Consider the following 27,258-nt stretch of genomic DNA (forward strand, 5'->3'; position numbering starts at 1 on the left):
AATAGCAAGAAATATTATAAATATGTATATATTCTTAGTAGAAAATAATATTTTTAAAGTAAAATATAAAGTAAAGTATATAAGATTTAAAATAACTTATTTTGATTTTATGTGGTGTGTATTTCTTTATGTCTGTATTCTGGAAGCCATGACACAACCACTAGTAGGAGTAGGACCAATCTGGGTAGGCAAATTGTGGCATTCTGACAGCTCAGAGTTTTAATAGTATTTTGAAATTGCTCATTAGAATAATTAAATGTTTATTTTCTCATTAATCACTGACATCAAGATTAATCTCTTAAGTGTTGGGGACTTTTTAAAACAGAAGATCTTATTATTATCTTTTTAAAAGTATAATTAAATTGGCATTGACAAAGAGAAAACTATATTTTTCAATCATTTGGGGAGGCCTAATTAAATTTCCATTTGAACAAATGAATAACAGATCGTTACTGCTGACAGTATGAAAATAGTTAACTGAATCTGTTTATTTGCTTTGTTTATGTTTTATTTATCATTAGAGATCACAATTATTTATTTAGTCAATATATTGACATGATAATTTCTGCCCCAAATGCTATTTACAAGATCATAACTCTTGTTTATTATTCTTCTGATATTTAAACACTGTCAGTGTTTGGAAGAATTGGAAAACCTATGCATATATGGATTTGAAAGTACTTTTTAATTTCTGAATTTTACTTTTATGTTCTGCACTATGCTTTCCTTACTTGGTTCTTTGTAGGAACCTCATTCGCTTGCATTAAAGTAATAGAGAAGCCAAAGAGAGATTTGCTGAAGGAAAATGGGATGGAAGGGAAATAAGAAGGAATGATAATAGGAATAAATGAAAAGTTGAAAGGGAAATCAAAGGAGGAGATGAAGAAAAGAGTATGTGAGATATACTACCCTGAACAGCAAAATTTGAATTTCCATGAATTATCTGTCTATTGGGAAGAGATCTAGGAATATTATAATTGTGTTTTACTGTTTAAAAACAAAACTTGGTATTCTAAAATACATATGAAAAAGTAATAGGATGTTAATACTTTCCTGTTAGTTATAAAACTATGGACTTGTGGCCTGGGGTTTTGTAGTTCTGTGTAGAGCACTTGCTCAGCATGCAGGAGGCCATGCCTTTTGTCCTACCAATAAGAAAAAACAACCAAACAAACATGGATTTCCTCTTCTTCTGTACTAGGTGTGTCATTCAGTAGAAGGGAAGGAAGCAACTGATGGTCATGCCTGAGAACTAAAACTGTGAGGGAAGCTAGATTTTGTGATTCTCAGGACTGCAATTCTTTTTAGGTGTTACAGATGTGAATGTTTTTTAAATGACTTGTTCTTTTAATACCTTGAGTTATTACATCATATATTTTTGTGTTTCCGTTTAATTATATATTAGGACAAATAGATACTATATTTATTAGAGTTTTATTATAAGTGGTCTAGAATATAGGACTAAAACTGAGTGAATTGGCAGAGAATCTTTTGTTTTAATAAGATTAAAATCAACAGATTTCACCCTGGATAAATAGGTACTTTAGATAGAATTGTTTAATAGATCTTGGAATTGCCTCTGCATAAAAAAATGGTAATGTTTTATTCTAAACAGATTATCATTTTCCTCTGTTCTTTGATTCAAAAAACATTTATTGAATTTTTTCTATGTTTTCAGTTTGTTTAGGTATAGAGGATAAACTAGTAGCTCCTAGAAAGTGCTGCCCCATATGACAGAACAAATTAGATCCACCTCAAAAACTTCAGCTCTTATGAGTTTCTTTCAAAACGGCAGAAATCAAAATTTTTAGGCAGGTGGTATTTAATAAATCAGCCAACCTTTCTTGGGGTGGAGGTTATCTGCTTTTTGTGTAGTCATCTGGATTCCATGTCTATCTAATAATTTAAGGTTGTGAGACAAAGTGAGCTCACCCATCCAGATTGCTTCATGAGGGCATTCAGATAACTAGTTAAATCAATAACGTGATTATTCTGATTATAAAGGTAACAGTATTTAATCATTGCAGTAGTTGTTTGTTTTTACAGATTTGGTTGGGAAATAGTTCTTGATTTCATTATTTTGAATTTTTGGTAAATTAAGACCAAATATGTGTTTTTAGTTTTTTATTAATGGAGAATAATTTTAAGTTTTGGCTTGCACAGTAAAAGTTTTAAGTTAAAGAATCTCTGACTTCAAATTTAGCATTATAAAGGAGGATTAAGACTAATTATTAGATGTACTAATATCTACTACTGTTTTATTTAATGTATGTAGTATTCATTGTCTATATCATAGAGTTCCCAGTAGAAGATCATTTATTACCTATATATACATGTTTATGTGCACGTGTGTATGTGTGTATAGATATATATATATATTTTTTTTCTTTTTTTATTTTTTGGTCAGGTCAGCTTATCTCGGATCAAGTGGCAGAAATTGTATCTAAATATGACCCCAAAGTTTATAGCATCAAGTATAATAATCAGTTAGCCACTCGGACTGCACAAGCAATTTTTGATGACAGTTATTTGGGTAGGTAAAGGGTTATATTTGTTCTATTATTAAAATAGATAAAAATCTTTTATGTGAAATAGATTAAGATTTTTTAAAGCATAAGTAATGTACAATTTCAAATTGTTATTGAGTACTTAGGTTGTGTTACATTTCAGTAATGGACATTGGAGAGTGTGATTGTTTATGTGGTGATAACAGTGGCTAACCTTTCAGATGTGCTTACTATGGTCCAGGCATTCCTAATGTTTTGTGTGTATTTGCTCATTTAGTCCTCACAAGTCTATGAAAGTTCACTGTCATTCTCATTTTGTAGGTGAGAACACTGAGGAACAGAGAGGCAAAAGCACTTGCCCCAAGTCACACATAATTTGCTGTTTTGAGATTCAGACCCAGGTGGTCTGACTACTGCACTTTTAGCTACTATTAAACTACATTAGATGTACAAATATCTACTATTTTATTTAATGTATGTAGTATTCACTAAACTACAGTTTGGGTCTTGGGGATTTATTAACATTTGTTCTTTCTCTTTAAATTTCTCTTTTATTTATGAAAACAAATCATACTCAACAGAACTAGTACTTACTGATTGAGAGAATCTGTTATTTCCTCTTTTTGATGAACTGCAAATTTACCCTAATTTTAATAGATTCCTTTGTAAAGTGGATAAAATAGTCCTATTTTTCTAATACAGATAGTGTACTTGAGTATTTAACAGAATTATTTATTTATTTATTCACTGGGGGGGGGCATAGCAGGGATTGAACTCAGGGGTACTTGACCACTGAGCCACATCCTCAGCCCTTTTTGGTATTTTATTTAGAGACAGGGTCTCTTTGAGTTGCTTAGCACCTTGCTTTTGCTGAGGCTGGCTTTGAACTCTCCATCACCCTGCCTCAGCCTCCTGAGCTGCTGGGAATACAGGTATGAGCCACTGAGCCCAGCTGAATTATTTTAAAATTTATTTGTCATATACATTATTAAGCTGTTACCCCAAAAGACAAAACCCTACCTAGTTAAAGGAGTTACTTGATCATATTTTGAAGGGAAGTTGACTTAACAAAGACGCTGTTAACTCCTGCCCTCATGGTGTCTCACCTTTGGTTCCCATGTAGGTTACTCAGTGGCTGTCGGAGATTTCAACGGTGATGGCATAGATGGTATGAAGCATGTGAACTATGTTTAATCCTTTAAAGAATTTAAATCAAGCGTTTGAAACGTGACATTGAGATTCTTCAGCAATTTGAAACTATTTTTATGGAATTTAAATGGAAGATACTAGTAAGAGTTAGTACACTGAGGAGAGTCCCACTCTGGGTCTCTGTTACTCTCTCTCTGTTGGTTGTTCAAGGCCTGCTGTGGGCCTTGGTGTCTTTCCCACCCTAACCACAGTCAGTGATTTCTTCAGCTCCTTCCTCTTTGCTTTCAGCAAATTCTGTCCTCTTGGAGCATTCCTTCTTTATTTAGGTTTGATTCGTAGCCTCTGGACAAGGTCTGTAAGATGTTATCTGCTTCCTCTGTGTACCAGTGTTCCTTCAGAGCTCAATGCAGCAGTCTTAGATAGACTTTGCCCAACTTTGGTCTTACTTCTATGCCACAGCCACCCCTACCCCATTTCAGTTTGCTTTATATTATTTTTCATTACTTAAGGATAACTTTTCTTAATTCATAGGTTACATTATCTTAATTCTTGCTTAGGAAGATTACAGTGATTTGAGGGTTCCTGTGCATTTATTTGAGTACTTGAGATGATTTCTGCATTTTTCAGATTTTGATTTTAGTAGTTAAAATGCTATTTTTTATTATAGAATATCAATTTTTAAAAATGTTTATTTAGTTGTAGATGAACACACAGTATCTTTATTTATTTTTATGTGGTGCTGAGGACTGAACCCAGTGCCTCACACATACGAGGCAAGTACTTTATCACTGAGCTACAGCCTCAGCCCCTGGAATATCAATTTTTAAAAAAATCTCTCATTTTCTACTAAAGTTATAAAACAAAACTTTAAGCTGCTTCTTCAGTTTCCAATGTTGGTCTTAAAATTGAAGACATGTTCATTTATTTATTTTTTGTTGTTCTTTTCAGACTTTGTTTCGGGAGTTCCAAGAGCAGCAAGGACTCTGGGCATGGTAGGAGAGATGAAAATTGTTTTTAAAAATCTGTGTGTTACCTTTTATTTTACTATACTTCATGTGCTTATATTTTTTTCTACACAGGTTTATATTTATGATGGGAAAAACATGTCCTCCTTGCACAATTTTACTGGTGAGCAGGTATGCTTTTAAAAACATCATCCTTACAAAAGTACATATTCATTAGAGAAATTGTGGGAGATGAAGTATAAGAGATATCTATCATCCAGTCAAACAGATAATCCATCAAACTGTCATTATGGTGTATTTCTCGTTTGTATGTGTGTGTGTGTGTGTGTAAACAAAAAGTGGTTTATTTAAATTTTTGTGTCTTGCTTTTTTCACTCAACATTCCCTAATGTCTTAAAACTTTGCTTTGTGATATAAAAATGGAGTGATGATTCTATAATATTTAATTTTTAGGTATAAGATAGGCTTTATACATTTAACCTTTGCTTTAGCCAAGTAATTTAAGCAAAACTTTAGCTTTTGTAATTGATTATCATGGCTTTGTTTTTTTGTTTTCTTTTTTTCTTTCTTTTTTTTTTTTTAGGAAATAAAAAATCAAATTACACACACATAAAACTACAAAAACTTTCTTTGTGGAAGTTCAGAAAAACTTTTCTATGCTGATGGCATTCAATTCCCTTTAAGGAATGATCTATATCTTAATTTTATTAGAGGCAAAACAGCATGGCACAGTTTTACATATTATAGATATTACAAGCAAACCTGGTTTGTACTACATGAAATAAAATATTCTTCAATTAAAATGTAGTTCTTTTAAGTACTAGGCATTCTTTACAAGTAGAGACATTTTATAATATTGTATATCTCAGAATTAAATAATAAGTTGGCAGTGATAAAAAAAAAAACAAACAGTTAAGTAGAGAAAAAAAGAAAAACACCTCATTGTGGTTTGCAGCTCTGGGATTCCAGCCTACATGCTCACCTGAGGGCTAGGTTTTGGGAGAGGATTAATAGGCTGAGAAACTAGAACCCTGGTCTCCAGAAACCTCTTCCATCTGTGCGGCAACCAGGGTGGCTGTGCAACACAAAAGGCCTGTAGTTGATTGGTGTTTAGGGTTATTTCAGGGGTGATTGTCTTCTTCTGCTGTTGTGACTTCTTTGGCTCAAGCAGAGTGTCCTGTCGGATGACCTGTGTCTCTGGATGCTGACATGTCTTCATGAAGCTTCCTTCATTCTTTCCAGCTATTATGTGGGGAGGGGCTAGAAAACATGGGCTTTGGATGAGTAACGACCTGGATCATCCATGATTTGTTTGCTACTGCATTGCACAAAACATTCTTTCTTAACTGTTTAGTTGTTTTTTTGTTTTTGTTTTTGTTTTTTTATAGATAGGCATGTGGCATAGTTGTGAGAATCCAATGAAAATACTTCAACCATAGTGCTCAGGATCAAACTCCCCTGAGTAAATGCCGTCCTTTATACTTTCAGGACAAACATAAAAGCCTGCAACTATTATTCTGTTATTTTCCAGTCACACATCAACATGGTACCCCAAACTCTGAGTACTTAAACACACAAGCTCTGATCTTGTCATCAAGTACAGAATATACCTTTCACTTTTCTTGGTTACACTATATCAATTGAAAATAGATAATGTGGGGCTGGGGATGTGGCTCAAGCGGTAGCGCGCTCGCCTGGCACGCGTGCGGCCCGGGTTCGATCCTCAGCACCACATACCAACAAAGATGTTGTGTCTGCCGAGTACTAAAAATAAATAAATAAATAAATATTAAAAAAAAAAAAGAAAAGAAAATAGATAATGTGAGAATCTCCCTTATAAGATGCTCTGATCAAGCCACTGATGGCATACTCCAAGAGGTAGGGCAGGTCTCCGTGTCTCTACAGAGAGCTTCAGGAGAATTCCAGACTTCCAAATTAAATTTTGGAAGCATTCCTAACTTTCCTTTTTCAGTGTGTGGATTCTTTCTTCACTCTGGTCATCTTTAACCTGTCCTTTGTCCTCATTTTGTTTTGCGTGTGGGCCTGTCTTTAGAACTTCCTTTTCACATTTATTTCTAGCCAGGCTGCTCTGACTGTGATGGGCACTAGTCCTCTGTGGTGGGAAAGGCATTTCTTTTACCTATGCCTATAAGTCCATAATAAGCCCACACCCATTTAACCATGTATAATCGAAAAGCAAAATCATCTGACAAGTAAAAGCAAAATCATCTGACAAATGAAATATGAGACAAAAATGAGCTCCTTTCTATATTTTTTCCAAACAGTAATTTTTCTATAGTAGTGGTTTCATACTGGAAAGCCAATTATTATCTGTCATTAATAGCTATTGTCAATTGTCCGTACTGCATAGGCATCCATATATGTGTATATATATATGTGTATGAAACTTATTTTTTGGTTCAATTAAAATGTCTGTCTGTGACCATCTGTCTTTCTGTTAGTGTGTCTGACTGTTGTGTTTTGGGGGAATGCAGAGGAAGTGAGATAATAGAGCTGGGAAGGAAAATTGACTATACTTGGGCACATGTTGAAGATACTGGAATGATGTGTGTGGAATGTTTTTCCCATAAATCTAGCAAAATAAACAAGACTCATTAACTGATTGTCTTTGTTGTGTAATAAACAAAAGAGATTCAGATTGAAGCCCTTAAGTGCAGAGAAAAGAGTAAGGGTTTCAATGTGGTACGTGTAATACATGTAAATATTAATAATAAATATTGTCTAAGCCAGTTAGATGAAGTATAAACATTTCATTTTTATCTTTGTCTTCAGATGGCTGCATATTTCGGATTTTCTGTCGCTGCCACTGACATTAATGGGGATGAGTAAGTTTAAAAAAATGTTTCTAGAAAACTGTTTCCTTTCGTGTTTATGAATGCTCTACTAAAACTAAACATTTTTTTCTTTTGTTTCTTGATCCCCTTCCTGCTAATTTTCTTTCTATTTGTGGAATTAATTTGAAGCAACCTTAATCATGAATATTAGGCAAACTCTATGCTGGTCACAATTTTTTCAATAGTGTTTATAATGCAAAAAAAAAAAAGTAAGCTTAGGAACTACTTATAGATTTTTAAAAGAGCTGAAGCAAGGTTTGACTTTGAAATAACTACTGTGATAATTTTGTGCTTCAGCACAGCCATGAGAGAGGTGCAAAGAGGGAAGCAGCGTTTTAATGAGAAAGAAAATGCTTACTAAGAGATGGAATCCAATCTTTCTCTGGTGAGAAGATTTTGTGCTTTCAGTTATGCAGATGTGTTTATTGGAGCACCACTTTTCATGGATCGAGGCTCTGATGGCAAACTCCAAGAGGTGGGGCAGGTCTCCGTGTCTCTGCAGAAAGCTTCCGGAGAATTCCAGACTACAAAACTGAACGGGTTTGAGGTCTTTGCACGGTTTGGCAGTGCCATAGCTCCTTTGGGAGATCTGGACCAGGATGGCTTCAATGGTAAGATTGAAATCCAGCAACTGTGGGTTCCGGATGCTCTGTGTCCACCTGGGAAAAGTCCTAGCACCCATCTGGAGAAGTTTGCATGAGTGAACCTTCCTAGAAAGATAGGATATTTAAAGTCAGGTTGTCTTTTTTTTCGTTAAAGATCAGAGCGAAGTTTTCAAAAAATCAGCTCTCCTGAGGTATTATTCATGAAGCTTCAAGTTAGAGTGTCAGATGGTTAATTTCTGGAAGAAAGCTTTATTCCTGTGGAGCCCAGTGCCAGCTGCTGATTTTTCTCTCTGCCTCCTGCTAAACGGCAGTGCCCTCTACTGTCCATTTGATTACAAGTGAAAAAATGAAAAACAAAAATAATGCTCCCAGCACAGTGTCAAGGAAGTGCTGATTCTAACTCTAATCTCATAAGTATGAGCTGCCACTAATATTTTTAAAGTCATAACTTTATTGTGTCTAAGACTTTCTGAGCCAGGCTCTCTGTCTCTTCATGGGGACATGTAAAAGGTCCATTGTTTTTATAATAGTATCATTTCAATAGCTATATGTATCTTTAAAAAACAAAGTTGGCTTTTACTATAGAACTCTTTTCAGAAACATGAAATATATGCCACAAGTTACCAAGATTAAAAAAATACTATTAAAAATCTTTCTAGGGATCACAGGATAGAGAGATGAACTGTTGGTGTGTTTGTATAACCAACAGTGTTTAGGGATATGCTTCCCCAAAATGTAAAGGAAATTAATTAAGAAAAACACTCCAGAAGTACAGATGACTTACTCTCTAGTGGAAAGAAAAGTGTTATTTGACTCTGGGCTCCAGTCCTGCCTCATGGGTAGTTGTATGTTATATACCACTCAAGTGTCATCTTGATTAACCCTAGAAATATTCAACATTAGTGAACAATAGGTCAGAGGCACACTTTGCTTCCTAAAATAATCTGGAAGATTTTAGACACCAAGATAACTTAACATAAATCAAATAAAGCTGCGTTAAACGGCTCATAATAAAACATGAAAAAAATACAGTAAAACACGCCAAACCATTACTTACTAATAACAACTACTACCTAGAAAGTATAGACCCATATTTGAGGTTCTGCTTTGCATAAAATTGATGAGTTGTTTGCTATATCACTGGGCCTCTGTCTCCCAAGCTTTCTGGGAAAGCCTGGACTTGTTTTCTGTCAAGGGTATTCTAACCAATTTATGGAAGTTTCCTTGATATTGTGATCCAGTCATTATCTCATCCTTCTTATTAGATTTTAATAATAGGATATGATCTGCCAACACAAAAAATATAAACAACAGCTAAAAACATTGAAGTTTTAGAATTTTTTTATAAAGAGATTTTACTTCCAGAGAGAGATTCCATAGAGGGTGTTGATGGTCTTCCAAGGTTTTACCTTAGGTCTTATTGTCCCAAGTAGTAGTTCTTGAAAGATAAGGAATTTAGTGGAAAATTGTCTGAGCTGGATTTGTGTAAATATATCATTAATTATAATATAACATGGTTCTATTTTTGTTCATGGCTGATAACATTAAGTGTCATTGCTTCTGTATTTCTGTATCCCACTCTTTCTACCTATCCTCATCAGGAAAACACTGGGTACTGTCAAGAGGGTTATGAAAGGCAAAACAATAAATTTATATTCCACGATTTTACATAGCTCCAGGGTAATTTTGTGCAGTTTTTGTCAACATCTTTTCAGAAAAGCAGGGGGGAGGAAAAAAAAAACAACCAGAAGAGAGCAACTAAAATGATCAAAGGAGAAAATTGATTGCATGAAAACATAGTGCTTTTCAAAAATGACAGCCAAGGGAAAAGATAATAAGCATGTATAAAATATTGAAGGGATTAGAAAAATTAAAGATAATTTGTAATAATAATATCTTAACTTTAGAGCCATCTTTTGTTGGGAAATTATATTTTAATAAATACTTTTTAATGCACATATTAATTTAGCAATTATATTTACCTTTTAAAACTTCAAAAAGAATAACAGAGAGATTCTTAAATAATTTAAATACTGAATTTTAAAGGATGGTACATTCTTAGTTCCCATTAAGAACAAATGTTATGGTAGGTGCTGAAAATGAGCCCATTTTTTCACATATACATTTTCCCTCTTTAAAATGCATGAACCCACCCATGTCTTTATGTAGTGGCAATGTATATGTGAAAAAAATAAACACTAGAATGTGATTATCACAGTGGGCATAATGGTCTTATACAATGGGTGAGAGGTCAAGGTATCTTTGGTGTCTGAGGGGTTGTCATTAAGCAGGAATAAAACAGTTTGGATACATTAAGGAACTGGAGGCTATTTGGTGTGGCAGGTACAGAGGGACCATTAGATGCAAGACAGATATTTGTCCTTGATCTCATGAAGCTTGTTTTATGGAGATTCATAGAGTAAGTAAACAAAAAAATGAGGAAATGCAGGTAGTGTGACTGGGCTTTTTTTTTTTTTTTAAGACAAAGTACTGTGATAGGGAGTTCCAAGAGTTCCAAGAAAGTACAATATAGTAGGGGTCCTGAGGGACAAGTACTCGGCCTCTTAGAGTTTCTAGGAAAGGCCTCACTGACAGGATAGCATTTCATCTATGATCTATGGCGAGCGGAAGCAGCAAGGCTTGAAAAGCTGTCGAGCAAAAGCTGTTTGGACGAGAAAACAGCAAAGGTATGCCCAGAGATTAACTTGGTGTGTTTAGGAAATAGAAAAAAGGCCAAGATTGCTGGGAATAGTGGATGAAACAAAAAGGAGGAGGGTAGAGAGGGTAGGAGAGGAGATTTTCAAAGTGAGCAGAAGACATACCAGGCACGACTTAGGTCTTATTCTAAATGCTTTGAGAAATAATTGAAGGCTATCAAGAAGGGGGATCTGAGACAGTAAGGTTAACACTGGCCGGCTTTGAAGAGAATGAGCCATGGGGAAAGACTAGAAGTGCGAGGCCACTTGAGTGGCTGCTCCAGGGGTGCAGGCAGAGCCTGGCAAGGGCTTCTCTAAGGTGGTAGCAGCAGAGACAGAGAAGTGGATGGGTTTATAATATATCTTCGAATTTATAAAGATCATAGTGACCATTTGATATTTTGGAGTTTTTTTTTTTAAGAATTTTAAATTCTATTTGTTTATGTCATTTCATTATAAATTGAGCAAGATCAGCATGAAGTTATAACCTTCAAATTTCTGAGCTGGATTTACTTCTGCTTAGGAAAAACAAAAGCTATGCATAGCTAAATAAGCTAGAAATTTGAGAACTAATGAACTTTAGATGAATCTTTTGACAAATGCCCACCTCACTCTCTACCTCCTAATTTTAAAAATAAAGCATTTTAAGTCTATAAAGGTTAAGTGGTTTGCCCAGGGTCAGATCCAAAAATATCTGCTCTGAATTAATGTCATTTCTACATAGTTTTGCTCGAATCTCCTTGAATTAGATCGTTACTGTTGAATAGAAAGTACTCTGTTGAATTTTGAATCAATATTTAATATGATCAAGAGGTTCTAAATTTTTTTTTCAGTTTTTTAAATTGTGCATTATAATTATACTTAATAGTGGGATTCATTATGGCACATTTATATATGCACATAACATAATTCGATCAGTCTCATTCCCCAGTAGCTTTCTGTAAATATTAAGATCACTATGTAAATAATTGTAAACACTAAGACTTCCTTCTCTCTGTCTTGCCCATCTTCCCTGTCCCCTTTCTCCTGAATCATTGTTACCCTTCTCTTTTCTTCTCTCATCCTCACTCTCCTTTCCTCCCACAGATATTGCAATTGCTGCTCCCTATGGGGGTGAAGATAAAAAAGGAATTGTTTATATTTTCAATGGAAGATCAACAGGCTTGAACACAGTGCCATCTCAGATCCTCGAAGGGCAGTGGGCTGCACAGAGCATGCCACCAAGCTTTGGCTATTCCATGAAGGGAGCCACAGACATAGACAAGAATGGATATCCAGGTGCTTTTCTGTAAATGCATGTGGCTCGTGCACTTTTTCAGTCCAAATAGCAAAGAGTACTAATTGCCATTCTCTTGGTTTATATTACAAATTATTTCAGTTGAATATTCCAAGCATTGATCAGGCCTCCCCTGTACAGAAGACACTGTTCTCAGTACAGGGGACAGGAAGAAAGGCAGCTGTTTCCTGGTGGCATACAATATGAAACACTTAACTCTGAGTCTGTTTCATTGTCTTGAGGTCTATAATAAAATGTCAGAAAAATGTTGTAGAAGCTATAAACAAAAACCAAGTGCTCATTCCAAGTTTTTAAATGTTAGCCATTGTTTTTGTGCTTAATGATGTAGCATTTTTGTGGATTTGACTAATTAATGTGATTTTTTTTTTAAAGGTAAATTATTTATTTAATAAGGCTTGTGAGGGGACACAAGCTAAGTTAGGTTACTATGAGGACATTTTTCTATATGTGAGAAGAGATTGAGGAAGTCATTTGCTCAAACTTGCTCACTGGGTTAGTCCATTAGAACAAGCAAAACCTTTTTCAGGCTCTTATATACTTGGAGTATTACAATGAATCCAGGATCAAAATAGGTCTTCTTTTTATTCTAAAAAAATGAGAGAATGTAGATCACCTTTGTTGTTGAAATAGTTAATAGAAGCTCAATATACAAGTATGTTGAAAGGTTTCTAGAAATAAGACATAAAGTTTACTCTTATCTATAAATTGGCATTATTTCCAGTTGTATGTTATAATAAAATATTTGTTATAGAACTTTTAGAAAATACAGCAAAGCATATTTTTCCTATGCATTCATATTATTATTTTTTCTTGGTACGAGGGATTGAACCCAGGGGTACTTAATCACTGAGCCACATCCCCAGCCCTTTTTGCATTTTTATTTAGAGACAGGATCTCACTGACCTGCTTAGGGCCTGATTTTGCTGAGGCTGGCTTTAAACCCTTGATCCTCCTGGGATTAATGCTGCTGGGATTAGAGGCATGCACCACCACGCCTGGCTTGCATTCATACATATTTCTTAACAAAGCAGAATCATGCTTTGTAAACTTTTTATTATATATTTTTTTTCTTAAAGTATCAGAAACAATTCCCCTATTTTTCTTCTAAAACATAAATTTTATGTTTCTCTCTAATAAATAGCTATATCATATCTAATGTTACCTTATTTGAGGGCATTTATATCTTTACATGTCATTCTGTTGCATACCACTGAATATTTCCTTAGGACAAAATTCTAGAATTGGTATGTCAAAGATGTGTACTTTATGAACAGCCTTAAAAAATAATCCCATTTCCTCTACAAAATGGCTTTTGTCAACTTTTTCAAAAACACTAGCAGTAAAAAAATAATCATTTTCCCACACTGCACCTCTTTTAAAATAATTTGGAGTACCTAGTAGATGTATTATTATTATTATTATTATTTTTATTTATTTATTTATTTATTTTTGGTATTGGGATTGGACTCAGGGCCACTGGACCACTGAGCACCTCCCCAGCTCTATTTTGTATTTTTTTAGAGTCAGGGTCTCACTGAGTTGCTTAATGCTTCACCATTGCTGAGGCTGGCTTTGTACTCATTATCCTCCTGTCTCAGCCTCCTGAGCCACAGATAATATTATGTTGTTTCAGTTAACAGTTTTTAACTATTAATGAAGATAAGCATTGTTGTTTATTTGTATACTTACTTTTGGAATTTCCTTTTTACGTTTTTTTTCTCTCCTTTTCAATTGAGATGCAATTTCTCTTTCTTTCATTCCTTCATTTTTAAACTTGTGCAGTGCTTTAAATATTGACAATTTTTAACTTCTTAGCTCTTTTATACATTTCCCAGTTTGTCATGTTTGTGTCTTTGGCATAAAGATGTTTTGAATTTTCATATAATTCAATCTGTCTGTCTTTATTTGCTCTTGTATGCTTCTCTGCTTAGAAAAGGTTTCCTTAGATTGAACTTGGATACATTGTAAAATGCATCTGTGGTTTCAGTTTTTTTAAATCATTGACCAGTTATGCTGTTATGTATAAAAATTAATGTATTTTATTCTTGCTGATTTGAATGCTGCCTGCTATCATATTCAACATATGTATATGTGCTTTCTTGGTTTTGTTTCTAAAACAAGAGAACTGGCGGAAAATTTTATAATAAAAGTATAAATACACAGGTATCTGTAAAGCTTTTGTTTTTGGGGAGTGTATATGTTTGCTGGCTATACACTTCCTTTTTGGTGCTCTTTTTATGAAATAGCCAAGAAAAAGGTTTTATCTACCTGAATGAAAGTCTGGTTTATGATGAGCATTTGCAATGATGAACACTTGTTATAGTTTTCCAGTGTTTTATCCTCATATATCTTATCTTAGAACCTTTTAGTTTTGAGAAAATGTTTAAATCTTATGTGCATTAAGCATTTCTAGAATGATACATAAGCTTTAAAAACAATTATTATTACTAACATATTCTTTTGCTTTTGCTTAAGACTTAATTGTAGGAGCTTTTGGTGTAGATCGAGCTGTGTTATACAGGTATGTTTCATGTTCTGTACTATGGGAATATTTTGAATTTTAAAAAATTCTTTTAGTTAAGTCCCAGTGTTTGAATTTCAGTTTTAATTTTCTTAGAGTAAGGATAAAACTTGTTTGTTCTTTCTATTCAGGATTTGCTGTGGGTAAAGAGTATTTATACAAGGAAGTCTCAAAGAAAAGAACAGTATAGACTTTTTTATTTAGAAAAATGTTCAGAGTTTTTGCTTATTGTCCTTAAATTTTGTTCAGAGACATTCTCCTATATTTTTCATTTCTCTTTAAAAACCGTATGGATAGGGGCTGATATGTTGTTAGTGGTAGAGCACTTAACCCAGCAGGTACCAGATCCTGGGTTCCATTGTGAGCCCCTTCCCCACATCAAATGTATAGGCTGTATTTTCCTATAAGAGGTAGGAAACCAGCCTGGTGTTTGTGGCCCAGTATTCTGTGACCACAGTGATTATGTAATGGATCCCCACATGAATATTTTTTGTTAGAAAAATGTGTAAAAATTCATATTTCTCTATTTTCCAACTTCATATATATTACCAGTTTTCTCTATTTCATCAATTCTCATAGAATATCAACTGGTATCTCAAGTAGCTTAATATTTCTACAGATGGAGATTAAGCATGGTAGGAAACCTAACATCGATGCTAGGTGGTAGAGTTTGTGATGGCTCAACCTAATTACAGCTTTGGGGGAATGTGTGTACTTACAGATTTCAGGGATTTGTCGTTTTGAGGCAATCTCATTGACTTGAGTCTACTGTATTTTTGTACAAGATGTAAACTTGGATGTTTGGAATTTGGAAAACTATATTTACAGGTTGCAAATACCTTATCTGAAATTCTTGGGATCAGAAATGTTTCAGATTTTAGAATTTTTCTAATTTTGAAATAGTTACATAGACTTTACCAGTTGAACATCCCTTATAATAAGAAATATGAAATGGTTCAAAATCCACAACCTTTTGAGCATTATGTTTGTGCTCAAAAAGTTTCAGATTTTGGATTTTTTTTTAATTAGGAGTGCTTAACTGTATTTTATTGTTTTAGCTTTAAAATTGCTGCTAATGAAGTAATACCTGCATGTGGTGCATATTCAAACAATGCGTAAAGATCATAGAATAAAAATATATTTTCTCATGTCAATTACTAGTTTATTAGGTATGTCCTACAAAAAATACTCATGTATTAAAAGAGATCATGTGCATAAATGTATGTGTGTCTGTAGACATTCTTTATTTATTGTGAGATTTTCTTTTCCTTTTACTACAGTTACATCTTGGATGTATCTTAGAGATTATCTTATGTCAATACAGATAGATTTATGACACTCATGTTGCATTGCATTAAGTAGGGACCTTGTAACTTACTTAATGGACTGAGTTCAGATTTGTTGGCCAATTGTCCTGCTTTTCTTGGAACTGAGCAATTTCCCAGGATGCAGGACTTTCAGTGCTGAAATTGGGAAAGTTTTGGGCAAACCGAGGCAGTTGGTCATCTTACACTTAAAAGTTTGTTTCAATGTTTTTTGCTCTTAGAAAGAATGCTTTAGATGTTACTGTATCATGGTGAATGTGAACCTAAAATGCTGGGATCAACCCAAGTTTCAGCTTCTAAGTTTGAACTTTTTTTCTTCCCTTTTTTAAAAACAGGGCCAGACCTGTTATCACCGTAAATGCTGGCCTTGAAGTATATCCTAGCATTTTAAATCAAGACAATAAAACCTGCCCATTGCCTGGGACAGCTCTCAAAGTTTCCTGGTAAGGATATGTGTTTAATAATAGTTATGATTAATGGTTCGATTATTGTAAGAACAATTAAAAATTAAGATGGCAGGGCTAAAATATTACTAAAGCAGTTTCTGTGGATACACTCCATTTTTTGGCCATAGATTGGATTATAGAAATAGTGTTCCAAGGAAAATTTCTAGAATGCTCCAGAAATACTCAATAAATTACTATATTTTTTAAAGAATTATATATGGTCAATGAATATATTTAAAAAGAAGAAAAAGCTAACAAGATCTCAGAACTCATTTTATAAAAATTTCATTCTAAACAGGCCCTTTTAAATGAAATCTTTTTTTAATTAAATTTTTTTTTTCTTTTAGTTGTTGATGGACCTATTTTATTTATTCATATGTGTTGCTAAGAATCGAACCCAGTGCCTCCCATAGTCTAGGAAAGAGCTCTACCACTGAGCCATAAACCTAACCCTTTAAATGAAATCTTTAAAAGATGATGTTCTTTTTCAGATTTCAAATCTGTATGGCTGTATGGTAAAATTACTTTGCCCTTATATTTTGATCTTTTACTTGTTTCTTTTCTGGTTTCCAAAGAAAAATACAATATTTTTTCATAAGTCTAGTGTCTGACTTCTCTGCCCCATTGTTTTCCAAGTTTATCATGTGTGTGATACTCAGGATATTTGCTATATTTTCTTTCTACCTGTATTATAATTTTCCTAAGTTTCCTTTAAACTGACTCATACTTTATCTCAAAGTATTTTAAAAATAAAATGGAGAGGGCTGGGTTGTGGCTCAGTGGTAGAGCGCTTGCCTAGCATGCATGTGAAGCACTGAGTTCAATCCTAGCACCACATTAAAAGAAAAAAAAATACGAAATAAAGGTATTGTGTCCATCTACAAGTAAAAAAAAAAAAAAAAAAAAAAGCCCACAATGGAAAAGACAATATCTTTCTCATATGTGAAAATAAATACAAAACTATTGGAAGTTTTTGGCCCTGTGTACTTTAACATCACTTAGAGGAACACTGTTCACATTCTTTACTTGCACAGAAAAATTGCAAAGAATTATAGAAGAAGAGGAAAATGATTGGTAAACAGGAAAATTTTATTTAAAAAGAGCTAATGATAGATATTTTCCTGATTTTGTTTTGAATTTTTATGGTCATTAAAATCTTGAAAAATTTAGTTTATTCATGGGATTACATTAATCATTCCATAATAATTGCTCTTAATTTTTATTGATTGTTAATCAAATTATTTTCAAGATTTTGGCTTTCAGTTTTACTGCCTTTCTTTCCTTCACTCATTTTTTATGTTTCTGTGAAGATGCTAATAATATGCTTGTAATTATGCTAATAATTAGAAGGCTTCAAATGCACTAATTGAAGTACTAGCTTTCATCTAATTTTGACCATGGTACACAGCTAGAAATAAACCTTGCACCATAATCCTATAAACCCATTACTTACATCAACTTTCTTTATTGTATACACTTTTTTAAGATGCTGCATACAGCCAACTACACTGATTTCATGACCTGTTAAGATATTGTAAAGCCTTGTACATTGCTGGTGGGACTGCAAATTGGTGCAGCCAATTTGGAAAGCAGTGTGAAGATTTCTTGGAAAGCTGGGAATGGAGCCACCATTTGACCCAGCTATTCCCCTTCTCGGTCTATTCCCTAAAGACCTAAAAAGAGCATGCTACAGGGACACTGCTACATCGATGTTCATAGCAGCACAATTCACAATAGCTAGACTGTGGAACCAACCTAGATGCCCTTCAATGGATGAATGGATAAAAAAAATGTGGCATTTATACACAATGGAGTATTACTCTGCATTAAAAAATGACAAAATCATAGAATTTGCAGGGAAATGGATGGCATTAGAGCAGATTATGCTAAGTGAAGCTAGCCAATCCCTAAAAAACAAATGCCAAATGTCTTCTTTGATATAAGGAGAGTAACTAAGAACAGAGTAGGGTCGAAGAGCATGAGAAGAAGATTAACATTAAATAGGGATGAGAGGTGGGAGGGAAAGGGAGAGAGAAGGGAAAATGCATGGAAATGGAAGGAGACCCTCAGAGTTATACAAAAGTACATACAAGAGGAAGTGAGGGGAAGGGGAAAAATAATATAAGGGGGACAAACGAATGTCAGTAGAGGGAGCAGAGAGAGAAGAGGGGAGGGGAGGGGAGGGGAGGGGGGATAGTAGAGGATAGGAAAGGCAGCAGAATACAACAGACACTCGTATGGCAATATGTAAATCAATGGATGTGTAACTGATGTGATTCTGCAATCTGTATATGGGGTAAAAATGGGAGCTCATAACCCACTTGAATCAAATTGTGAAATATGATATATCAAGAACTATGTAATGTTTTGAACAGCCAACAATAAAAAATTAAAAAAAAAAAAAAGATATTGTAAAGCACATCCTCTAGAGAAGCTTGGTAATTAAAGGATGCTTCAGTGGATTTTTTTTTTTTTTAATTATAGAACACATTATTTTAAATCTAAACTGGCATTTCCCTTATTTAGATTTATCAACAGGTTCTGTAAACTTGAATGGAGGTTAGGAAATTATTTTTCTCATCGAGGTACCCTGAAAGGAAACATGTTTAACTTACTGAAGAATGAGTTAGGTTAGTCTGGGTAGTTTCATGTTTTAAGAACAATATTAAGACATGAAGAAAGATGCCGGGCTTCCTGGCCTTAACTATGCACCATCAACCCTCTGCACCTGCCGTTTCTGCATTCTTGGTTTCAACCAACTGCAGATAGGAAAAAAAAATTATCGTCTGTACTGAACATGTACATACTTTTAGTTTTTACTTATTATTTCCTATATTATTGTGTATTCCCTGACAATACAGTAGAATGACTATTTACATGGCATTTTCATTGTACGAGGTATTATAAGTAGATATGACTTAAAGGTAATCTAGAAATGACTTAAAGTATGAAAGAAGATATCTGTAGGTTATATGTAAATTCTGTGCTGTTTTATTAACGAGCATCTACTGATTTGGGTATCTGTGGAGGCTGAAGGGTAGTTCACAGAACCAATCCCCTACAGATAACAAGGGATGAGTGTATAAGAAATGTGAGATTTGAATGATATTAAATATATCTACGCTGGATTATAGGATTTACATGTATATACTTTCTTTTCCTACAGTTTTAATGTCAGGTTCTGTTTAAAGGCAGATGGCAAAGGAGCACTTCCAAGGAAACTTAGTAAGTGTCCTATGAAAAATCAAAAGTATTTTAATACTCTTATATATACAGCACTTAAAAATGTTATAGGATACTTAGTAACTCAAATTGTTATTGTTTTTAAACTAAATGTTTATGCTTAAACACATTTAAGATGGCAGCCTAATTACTTTGGCAACTATTAAGCCAGTAAATACATTTGAGAAATAATATATTTATTAATGGACATTGTGTGCAAACTAGCCCACAAAATAGCAAATATAACACACCATATATAAATACAGCTTTTAGAAAGGTAAGCATTTAATGATGTAAGATGAACTCTGAGGGGAATGAGTATCCTTGCTATGAGTAGATGATAGATATCTCAGTAGACTGAGATATTTAGCTTTATATTTCTGGGAAATACCGAACTATCTTAGAAATAGAGATGATTTAGGAATAGTGAGGAGAAAATGTTTTCTTCACTAAATTTAATCTACCCAGCAGAGTGTACTTCCTTTCCTAAAACAATTGATGTGACCCTGAGAGCAAAGTAGGGATATTAATCAATATTGCCAGAATTTGCCAGTGCATCAGATAGTGACAGGTGCTAATGAGTAACAAAGCAAAGAGGAGGACTGAAGCCGCTGGGCAGGTGTTCATGTGAGTGAGTCCAGCAGGACCTCACTGGAGGTAACTTCTCTATAGAGACCTGCAGGAACAGAAGAGTGGTTCACACAGAAGAAATGGCAATTTCAAGAAGCCCAAGGAAGGGCTTGGGTTGTGGCTCAGTGGTAGAGCACTTGGCTAACATGTGAGAGGCACTGGGTCCGATCCTCAGCACCACATAAAAATAAATAAATAAAATAAAGGTCTATCAACAACTAAAAAAAAAAAAAGAAGTCCAAGGAAGGAGTGTGTCTGTGTGTTTGAGAGACTGCAAGGAGAGCAGTGTGACTGAGTAGAACCAAACATGAATCACAATAGCCCTGAGTTTTCACCTAAATTTGAAATGAAAGTCAATCAGTATTTAAAGAAACTTGAAAAGAGAGCTGTTGTGTTAAAAATTCATACTCTCATCTGCTTTTAAGAAACTACTTAAAGAACTGAATTTTAGAAAGTGGTAATTGTAACAACTGTGCTTCCGACTCTGCACAGTCATGTTTACGTGATTCTTAACCCATCAAACAGTCACTTACTTCATGAGGGACATGTTTATCTGACCATTTGATATGGTAGCTTCCTTCAAAGGAGGAATTTCAATTGGTACAAATTGTTTACCATAGTTTTAATATGACGTGGTTTCCAATTAATGAGTACTTAATCAAAATCGACAAAGAGTCTTGTCACTTGGATTAATGGCAGAAGTTTTTTTTTTTTTGCCCATGCTGGAGATTGAACCCAGGTCTTAGGCACACTAAAGCAGTTACTCAACCACTGAGCTATATCCTCCTCCGAGAGTGAAAGTCTTAATTCACATATATTTCACCCCCTGGACTTCCTACAGCTTAAACTAAAAGAATTTTTCCTTTTATATTTTACTGCCATTGTTATTTGGAATTACATATGATATTGCTTCGGGGATGGTTGGCTTAATTATTTAATTATTATAGTAAATTTATTCAGTGTTAATATGTTGTAGTGTCCCTCATTAAAAGATATTTTTAATGAATTTGAAGCAGATCACTTCTCAGAAATAAATATCTCTGTTGACATGAAAATTCTAGATATCTAGGACAGAGGTAAGTCCATAAAGAATACATTGGTTATAAATCCTTTGATTTATATAGACTTCCAGGTGGAGCTTCTTTTGGATAAACTCAAGCAAAAGGGAGCAATTCGGCGAGCACTGTTTCTCCATAGCAGGTCCCCGGGTCACTCCAAGAACATGACAATTTCTAGAGGGGGACAGATGCAGTGTGAAGAGCTGATAGCATATCTGCGGGTAAGAGTTCATCTGTGTTCTGTTATCTTTTCTTTTTAATTGTTACTTTTTCATTTTCAACTAAATGACTTCCAAAGTGAAGAGCACAAAAAAATATGCTTAAGGAAATCTGGCTCTTTCAAGCGTCAAACCTGACAGTAGAAGTCATGGATCTCACTTCTGGCAGACTGCAGATGGCCTTTCAACAACAATATTACTGAATGAATTATGATAAGGATATTTATTAAATGTTGCTGGACTCAAGACAGTAAAGGAAATCTCCAGGGTCCAAAAAGTCAGCAATCAACTAAACCCCTGAGCTCAATCTGAATTGTGAGTTGAAAGCAAAATTTTGAGCCTAAGCTGCTGGCAAGGATGGGCACTGGGGAGAGAGTGAGTAGGAATTTCAGACACCAGCTTAGGGATTCAGACTCTCCAGGGCCTTCTGCAATCTGAGATTCCTTCATTAGGTCTAGACGCTTTCATGAAGCTAAAGTGTCCTTAGGATGGAGGTACATCTTGACTACAGCAAGAGAAGATGCAAAGAAAAGATTCTATGGAGGTCAGGGTGACCTGTTACTACTTCTTTTCAATATGTGACCTTGCACAAGTTACTTATCAAAACCCAAATTTCTTTATCCTTAAAAAGGGAGTGTTAATAATATCAATTTTCTTCTCTTGTTGTAAGTATTTAATAAGATACTTACATGTTGTAAAATCATAGTCTGGCATGAATCTAAAAATCAAAGGTAGTTCTTATTACTAATATTCATGGATCTCCCTTAATCATATCACAAAAGAATGTGGTTCATATTCATCTGAATATTTTAAGGGAACTGCTTCCACAGATAAAAGATGGAAATTTTAAAAAGAAGGCAAACATATCGCTAAAGCTTTAGAAGATTGAGAATCGTTAACAGGTTTATTTCACAGACCCATATAGAATTCAGCACTGAAACTCAATAATTCGAGAATGTAGAAATTGATCAGGAATAAAATTGATCATGTATGCTGCAGTCTGGCTGGGCAAAATAACCGGGGGTGACAAGCAACTTGTGAAGGTTGATACAGCAGGAGCTGCTTTATTGTAGGACAGCAGAGGTATTTATACATAACTGAATACACAGCTTGACTCAATTTAGCATCATCCAGTTACAGCAATCAGTCATTAAGGAATCATCATCTTAATAATTATACACAGCTTAACTTAATTGACATAATCTAGACACAGCAATCAGTCATTAAGGAATCTCCATCATCTTAATGGCTCGCTGGCGTTACTTCTCAAACCACTCCTCCTGACAAAGTGCCAGGTGCCATCTTGACTTGTCTGTGGCCCTCAACACATGTATAGGCCATAAAGGTAATCTAAACATTTCAAAGAGATATCATAGGAAATATGGTATCTGATCACAATGTACTTGTGTTATCTTTCCATCACTATAAGAAATACCTAAGGTAATCAACGTATAAGAAGAAAAGGTTTGAAAGGTTTCAGCCCATGATTGGTTGAGCAACCCTGTAGTTTTTGGGGCTGCAGTGAAGCAGTAATTCTGAAAGAAGTTATGAGGCAGGACAGTACCACCCACCTCATAGCCAGAAAGCAGAGAGCAAGAGAAAGAGACTGGGGTCCCACAGTCCCTTTCAAGGGCATCTCCAGTGACCTGAGGACCTGACACTAGGTAGGCCAGGCCTCTTAAAGGTTTCCCCACTTCTTCAGTATTGCCTCCCTAGCGTCCAGGCCTTTATCACATGGACACTTAACATCCAAACGGTAACAACAGTTTTTAGAAACCAATAGCAAAAAGATAATTTAGGAAATTGAGTTCCTAGGAAATGTAGTTTTAAATAACTTAAGGGTCAAAAAGAGATTATATTGGAAATATATAATTGAATCATTGTGAAAATACTACATATCACAATGTCTAGATGTCACAGAAGCAAAATGTAAATGTAAGTGTACATCCTTCAGTGCCATTTAATTTAAATGAATGAGGAAAAGTAGAGGTATTAATTAGACTAGCTTCATAGAATTAGCTGGCTTTGTGATGTGCACCTGTAGATTTCTCCAGATACTTTAAGTTGATACCATCTTTAATGTGAAGATTTTCCATTTCTAGGATGAATCTGAATTTAGAGACAAACTTACTCCAATTACTATTTTTATGGAGTATCGGTTGGATTATAGAACGGCCGCTGATGCCACAGGCTTGCGTCCCATCCTGAACCAGTTCACCCCTGCTAACCTCAGTCGACAGGTACTGTCTCTCCCAGTGTGCTCCTGCTACATACTGGGATCTTTATTAAGTTCTTATAATTTGTGTTCTTAAATATCACAAGGGATTGCTTTTATAATGTTGGTAGATGTTTAGTTAAATAAGTCAGAGGGGTAGAAATGTGAACTTTCCTGTTAGACATATTTAAATCCACTCTGACTTTAGTTGTGTGTAGAAAAAGCCAGGGTCACATTTCATATGCATAAAATAATAAAATAATTCAAGGAAAACAACAAAACTCCATTCTTTACATAGCGTTTTAGTATTTTGCTAAATACCTTTGATACACATCTTTAATATACATTTTGTTTTTAAAGTATATATATAGGTATATATGTATTTACACATTTCACCAATATGCATATATAGTATATAATCATTCTGTACATAGGCTAAGTACAAGAACATAAGACTTCGGATTGATATTTTAATTTTAGAAAAACCTGTGAAAAACATGTATTTAAATATATTTAAATATTGTTATTTTCTGTTTCTTCCTTTTATAACATGTTCATATTTTTGGATTGATATTTTTTCCCCATAAAATTCTTTAAACTAAATGTAGATTGACCTTTCTATTTTCTTTCTTTCTCTTTTTTTAACCTGTATTTATATATTTTTGTGTGGTGCTGAAGATTGAACCCAGTGCTTCACACATGCTAGGCAAACACTCTACCACTGAGCTACAACCCCAGCCCCTCGTCATTTCTTTTTTATTTTCCTTTAAAGGATCTCATAACTTGCTCATTTGGTTTTTGGTTTTTTAGGGGGTAATTTGAGAGGACTATATAACTACAGCATAAAGCAAAGTTTTTAAAAAAATGTTTAGTGTTTTGTAACTTTTATATTTTAATAATCCATTTTGTATATCAGTAATCACATGTTATTTTATACTATCTATTTCAAGAGAGCCTGTTATATATAGCTCTGTGTTTATATTGTCTAATTTGGTAGGTGTACAGTGTTATGTTGATTAACAATTTAGAAGTGGATCTCTATGCCTCTTAAGGTCTGTCAGTCAGTATTGTGCTATCTTTCAAAGTTAATTTTTATTAGAAATTAATTTTAATAATAGGTATGTATTAGTTTTCTGGAGCTTCTACAACAGTGTACCATAGAGTAAGGGACTTAAATAACATAAGTTCATTTTCTCACAATTTTGAAGGCTAGAAATCCAAGATCAAGGGGTCACGAGGGTTGATTTCTTCCAAGGCCTATCTCCTTGGCTTATAGATGCTCACCTTCTCTTCTGTTCTCACGTGGTGTTTCCTTTACATGTGTCTGTGTCCTAGACTCATCATTTAAGAAGCACAGGTGAGTAATATTAGATTAAGGCCTACCCTAGTGACATCATTTTAGTTACTTCTCTAAAGACTGTATCTCAAATACTGTCACATTCTGAGGTACTGAGGAATAGAACTTCAACATACAATTTGGGCAAACATAATTCAGCCATAACAATATCCAAAATATTATAATTTTAACTTGTAAGCAATTTAAAAATTTTCAGCAAACTATTTACATTCTGTTTTTTTTACTTTCTTCAAAATCCAGAATATATTGTACAATTATAATACATATAAATCCAGATGCTAAATTTTTGTTGAAAAAATTTTTTGTTTATTTAGAATTCATATAATTTATAATTGAAGAAGATATATATACTCAAGTTATTCTAAACATACTAAAAATTTTTTACTAAGGGATTTCAATATCAGTTTTTTAAGTAAAATCAGTTTCTCAGTCACACAAGACAAGTTTCAAGTGTTCGAGGGCCACATTTGGCTTCTACATGGCTACTTATATTAGTGCAGATCAAAAGCTTCCTCTTTTGCAGTAGGAGATTCAGTGGTTTCTGCAGAAGGAATGGTTATCCCATTTTTTTTTTCATTCAAATATATATCATATTCTTGCTTAGTCCAAGATATTAAGTATAATTCCAGGTATGGTGGCACATGCCAGTAATCCCTGCAACTAAAGGCCGAGGCAGGAAGATCATAAGTTCCAGGCCAGCCTCAGCAATGTAGTGAGACCCCATCTCAAAATAAAAATAAAAAGGGCTAAGGATGTAGTTCAGTGGTAGAGCAACTCTGGGTTCAATCTCCAGTAGTTGAAAAAAAAAAAAGAAAGGAGAGATATTAAGTATATAACTGTAGAGATTTGGTTCTCTGGACATAGAAGACATTGCTTTGTGGGTTTCCACTTCTGAAACTATCTTTTCTGGTAACATGGTTGTTTATTTGTTTGTTTGTTGCTTTTCTTCTGTACATTGTCACTTAATTATTCTGTAGTCATTCAGGAATGCTGTGTTCCTGTTGATAATGTTTTAACTACAGCTCCAGTGCCAGCTTAGTTCTTTTCCTACCCTGCAAAGTGGTAGTTAGCTATGTGTTCATTTATCACAGTTTTATTAATATTTTTATACAAATTTCTTATTCCAGACTTCAGATACACAACTTACATGAGTTTGTTATGCACAAAATTCACCCTTTATTCCTGAACTGAGCAGTGATTTCCTTTGTGTGACTTACAGAATCACCATAAATTCTCCTAACAATCCTGACCTTTTCTTTTTTCTTGATGCTTATGGCAACTGCTTGCATCTAGTAATTGAATTAATTCCATATATTTTGGGGTTTCATCCCAATTAAATTGGCAATTAGCATTTCTATCAAGTAATTCTATTCCAGGTAACTGCACTTCCCTTGTGACTTAGAAGTATGCAATCATCACCTGTTTTTAAATGATTCCTTTCATTATTCTTTTCCTTTAAATCCTTTTCTCTCTTCTTTTCATCTGCTTCTGGGTATGAAGCCCTTTAGATATTAAGAGTAGACAAACCAAGAATTTTCCTTCTTTCTTTTCTCAATTTTTATATTCCTGTTTTCACATCTTATCCAACATATTCTGCATCTTCCATTATTTCTCTTTGGGTTTTTTCCATACTGTTCTATCCAGCACATTCTCCTGGAAAGGCCTGGATAAGGAAAAGTTCAGATTTTTCTTGTTGTACCTATTCTGGTCATTCTGACACTTCTGGTTCCTTTTCCTTTTTTTCTTTCTAAATGGCCATGGACATGCTGCATCATTTTGACCAGTTCTTTCCCCCTTTGGTCCTCCTGTTGTATGGCTCCAGTATATTTTCCGTTCTTTATTCTTTTGTCTTTTGTAGCCATATTTCCATGACATTGACAGAGGGCACACTCTTTAGTGAGGAATTCTAGGGGTTTATATTGCTTAAGTTCACACAACTTAGTTGTAAGCGGAGTCAAAACCTTCAGCCTAGCATGGTAGTGCACACCCTGCAATCCCAGCTACTCAGGAGGCTGAGGCAGGAGGATCACAAGTTCAAGGCTAGCAATATAGTGAGACCCTGTCCCAAAACAAAATATAAAAAAGACCCAAGGATGTAGCTCAGTGGTAGAGCAGCACTGGGTTCAACCCCTAGTATTGCAAAAAACAAATCAAACAAAACAAAAATGAATCTCTCAATTTTTAATCATTAC

At 34.4% G+C, this 27,258-nt stretch overlaps 1 protein-coding gene across 3 annotated transcripts in view; it reads left to right on the forward strand.

The window, feature by feature from the left end:
* Positions 1 to 27,258, forward strand: part of Itgav (integrin subunit alpha V) — a 92,880-nt gene that overhangs the window by 45,955 nt on the left and 19,667 nt on the right. For all 3 annotated transcript variants that reach the window (XM_058580304.1, XM_046447365.2, XM_058580305.1), the window contains 12 exons: positions 2,408 to 2,533; positions 3,631 to 3,675; positions 4,605 to 4,648; positions 4,736 to 4,792; positions 7,415 to 7,467; positions 7,885 to 8,087; positions 11,864 to 12,055; positions 14,550 to 14,595; positions 16,256 to 16,363; positions 19,533 to 19,591; positions 21,343 to 21,497; positions 23,597 to 23,734. In XM_058580304.1, coding sequence (XP_058436287.1) covers positions 2,408 to 2,533; positions 3,631 to 3,675; positions 4,605 to 4,648; positions 4,736 to 4,792; positions 7,415 to 7,467; positions 7,885 to 8,087; positions 11,864 to 12,055; positions 14,550 to 14,595; positions 16,256 to 16,363; positions 19,533 to 19,591; positions 21,343 to 21,497; positions 23,597 to 23,734 — 1,226 coding nt within the window. The remainder of the gene's footprint in view (positions 1 to 2,407; positions 2,534 to 3,630; positions 3,676 to 4,604; positions 4,649 to 4,735; positions 4,793 to 7,414; positions 7,468 to 7,884; positions 8,088 to 11,863; positions 12,056 to 14,549; positions 14,596 to 16,255; positions 16,364 to 19,532; positions 19,592 to 21,342; positions 21,498 to 23,596; positions 23,735 to 27,258) is intronic.

Source organism: Marmota monax, unplaced genomic scaffold (assembly GCF_021218885.2).
Source record: "Marmota monax isolate L192 unplaced genomic scaffold, Marmota_monax_Labrador192_F-V1.1 WCK01_AAM20220418_F8-fsc00007, whole genome shotgun sequence".
Taxonomy (NCBI): domain Eukaryota; kingdom Metazoa; phylum Chordata; class Mammalia; order Rodentia; family Sciuridae; genus Marmota; species Marmota monax.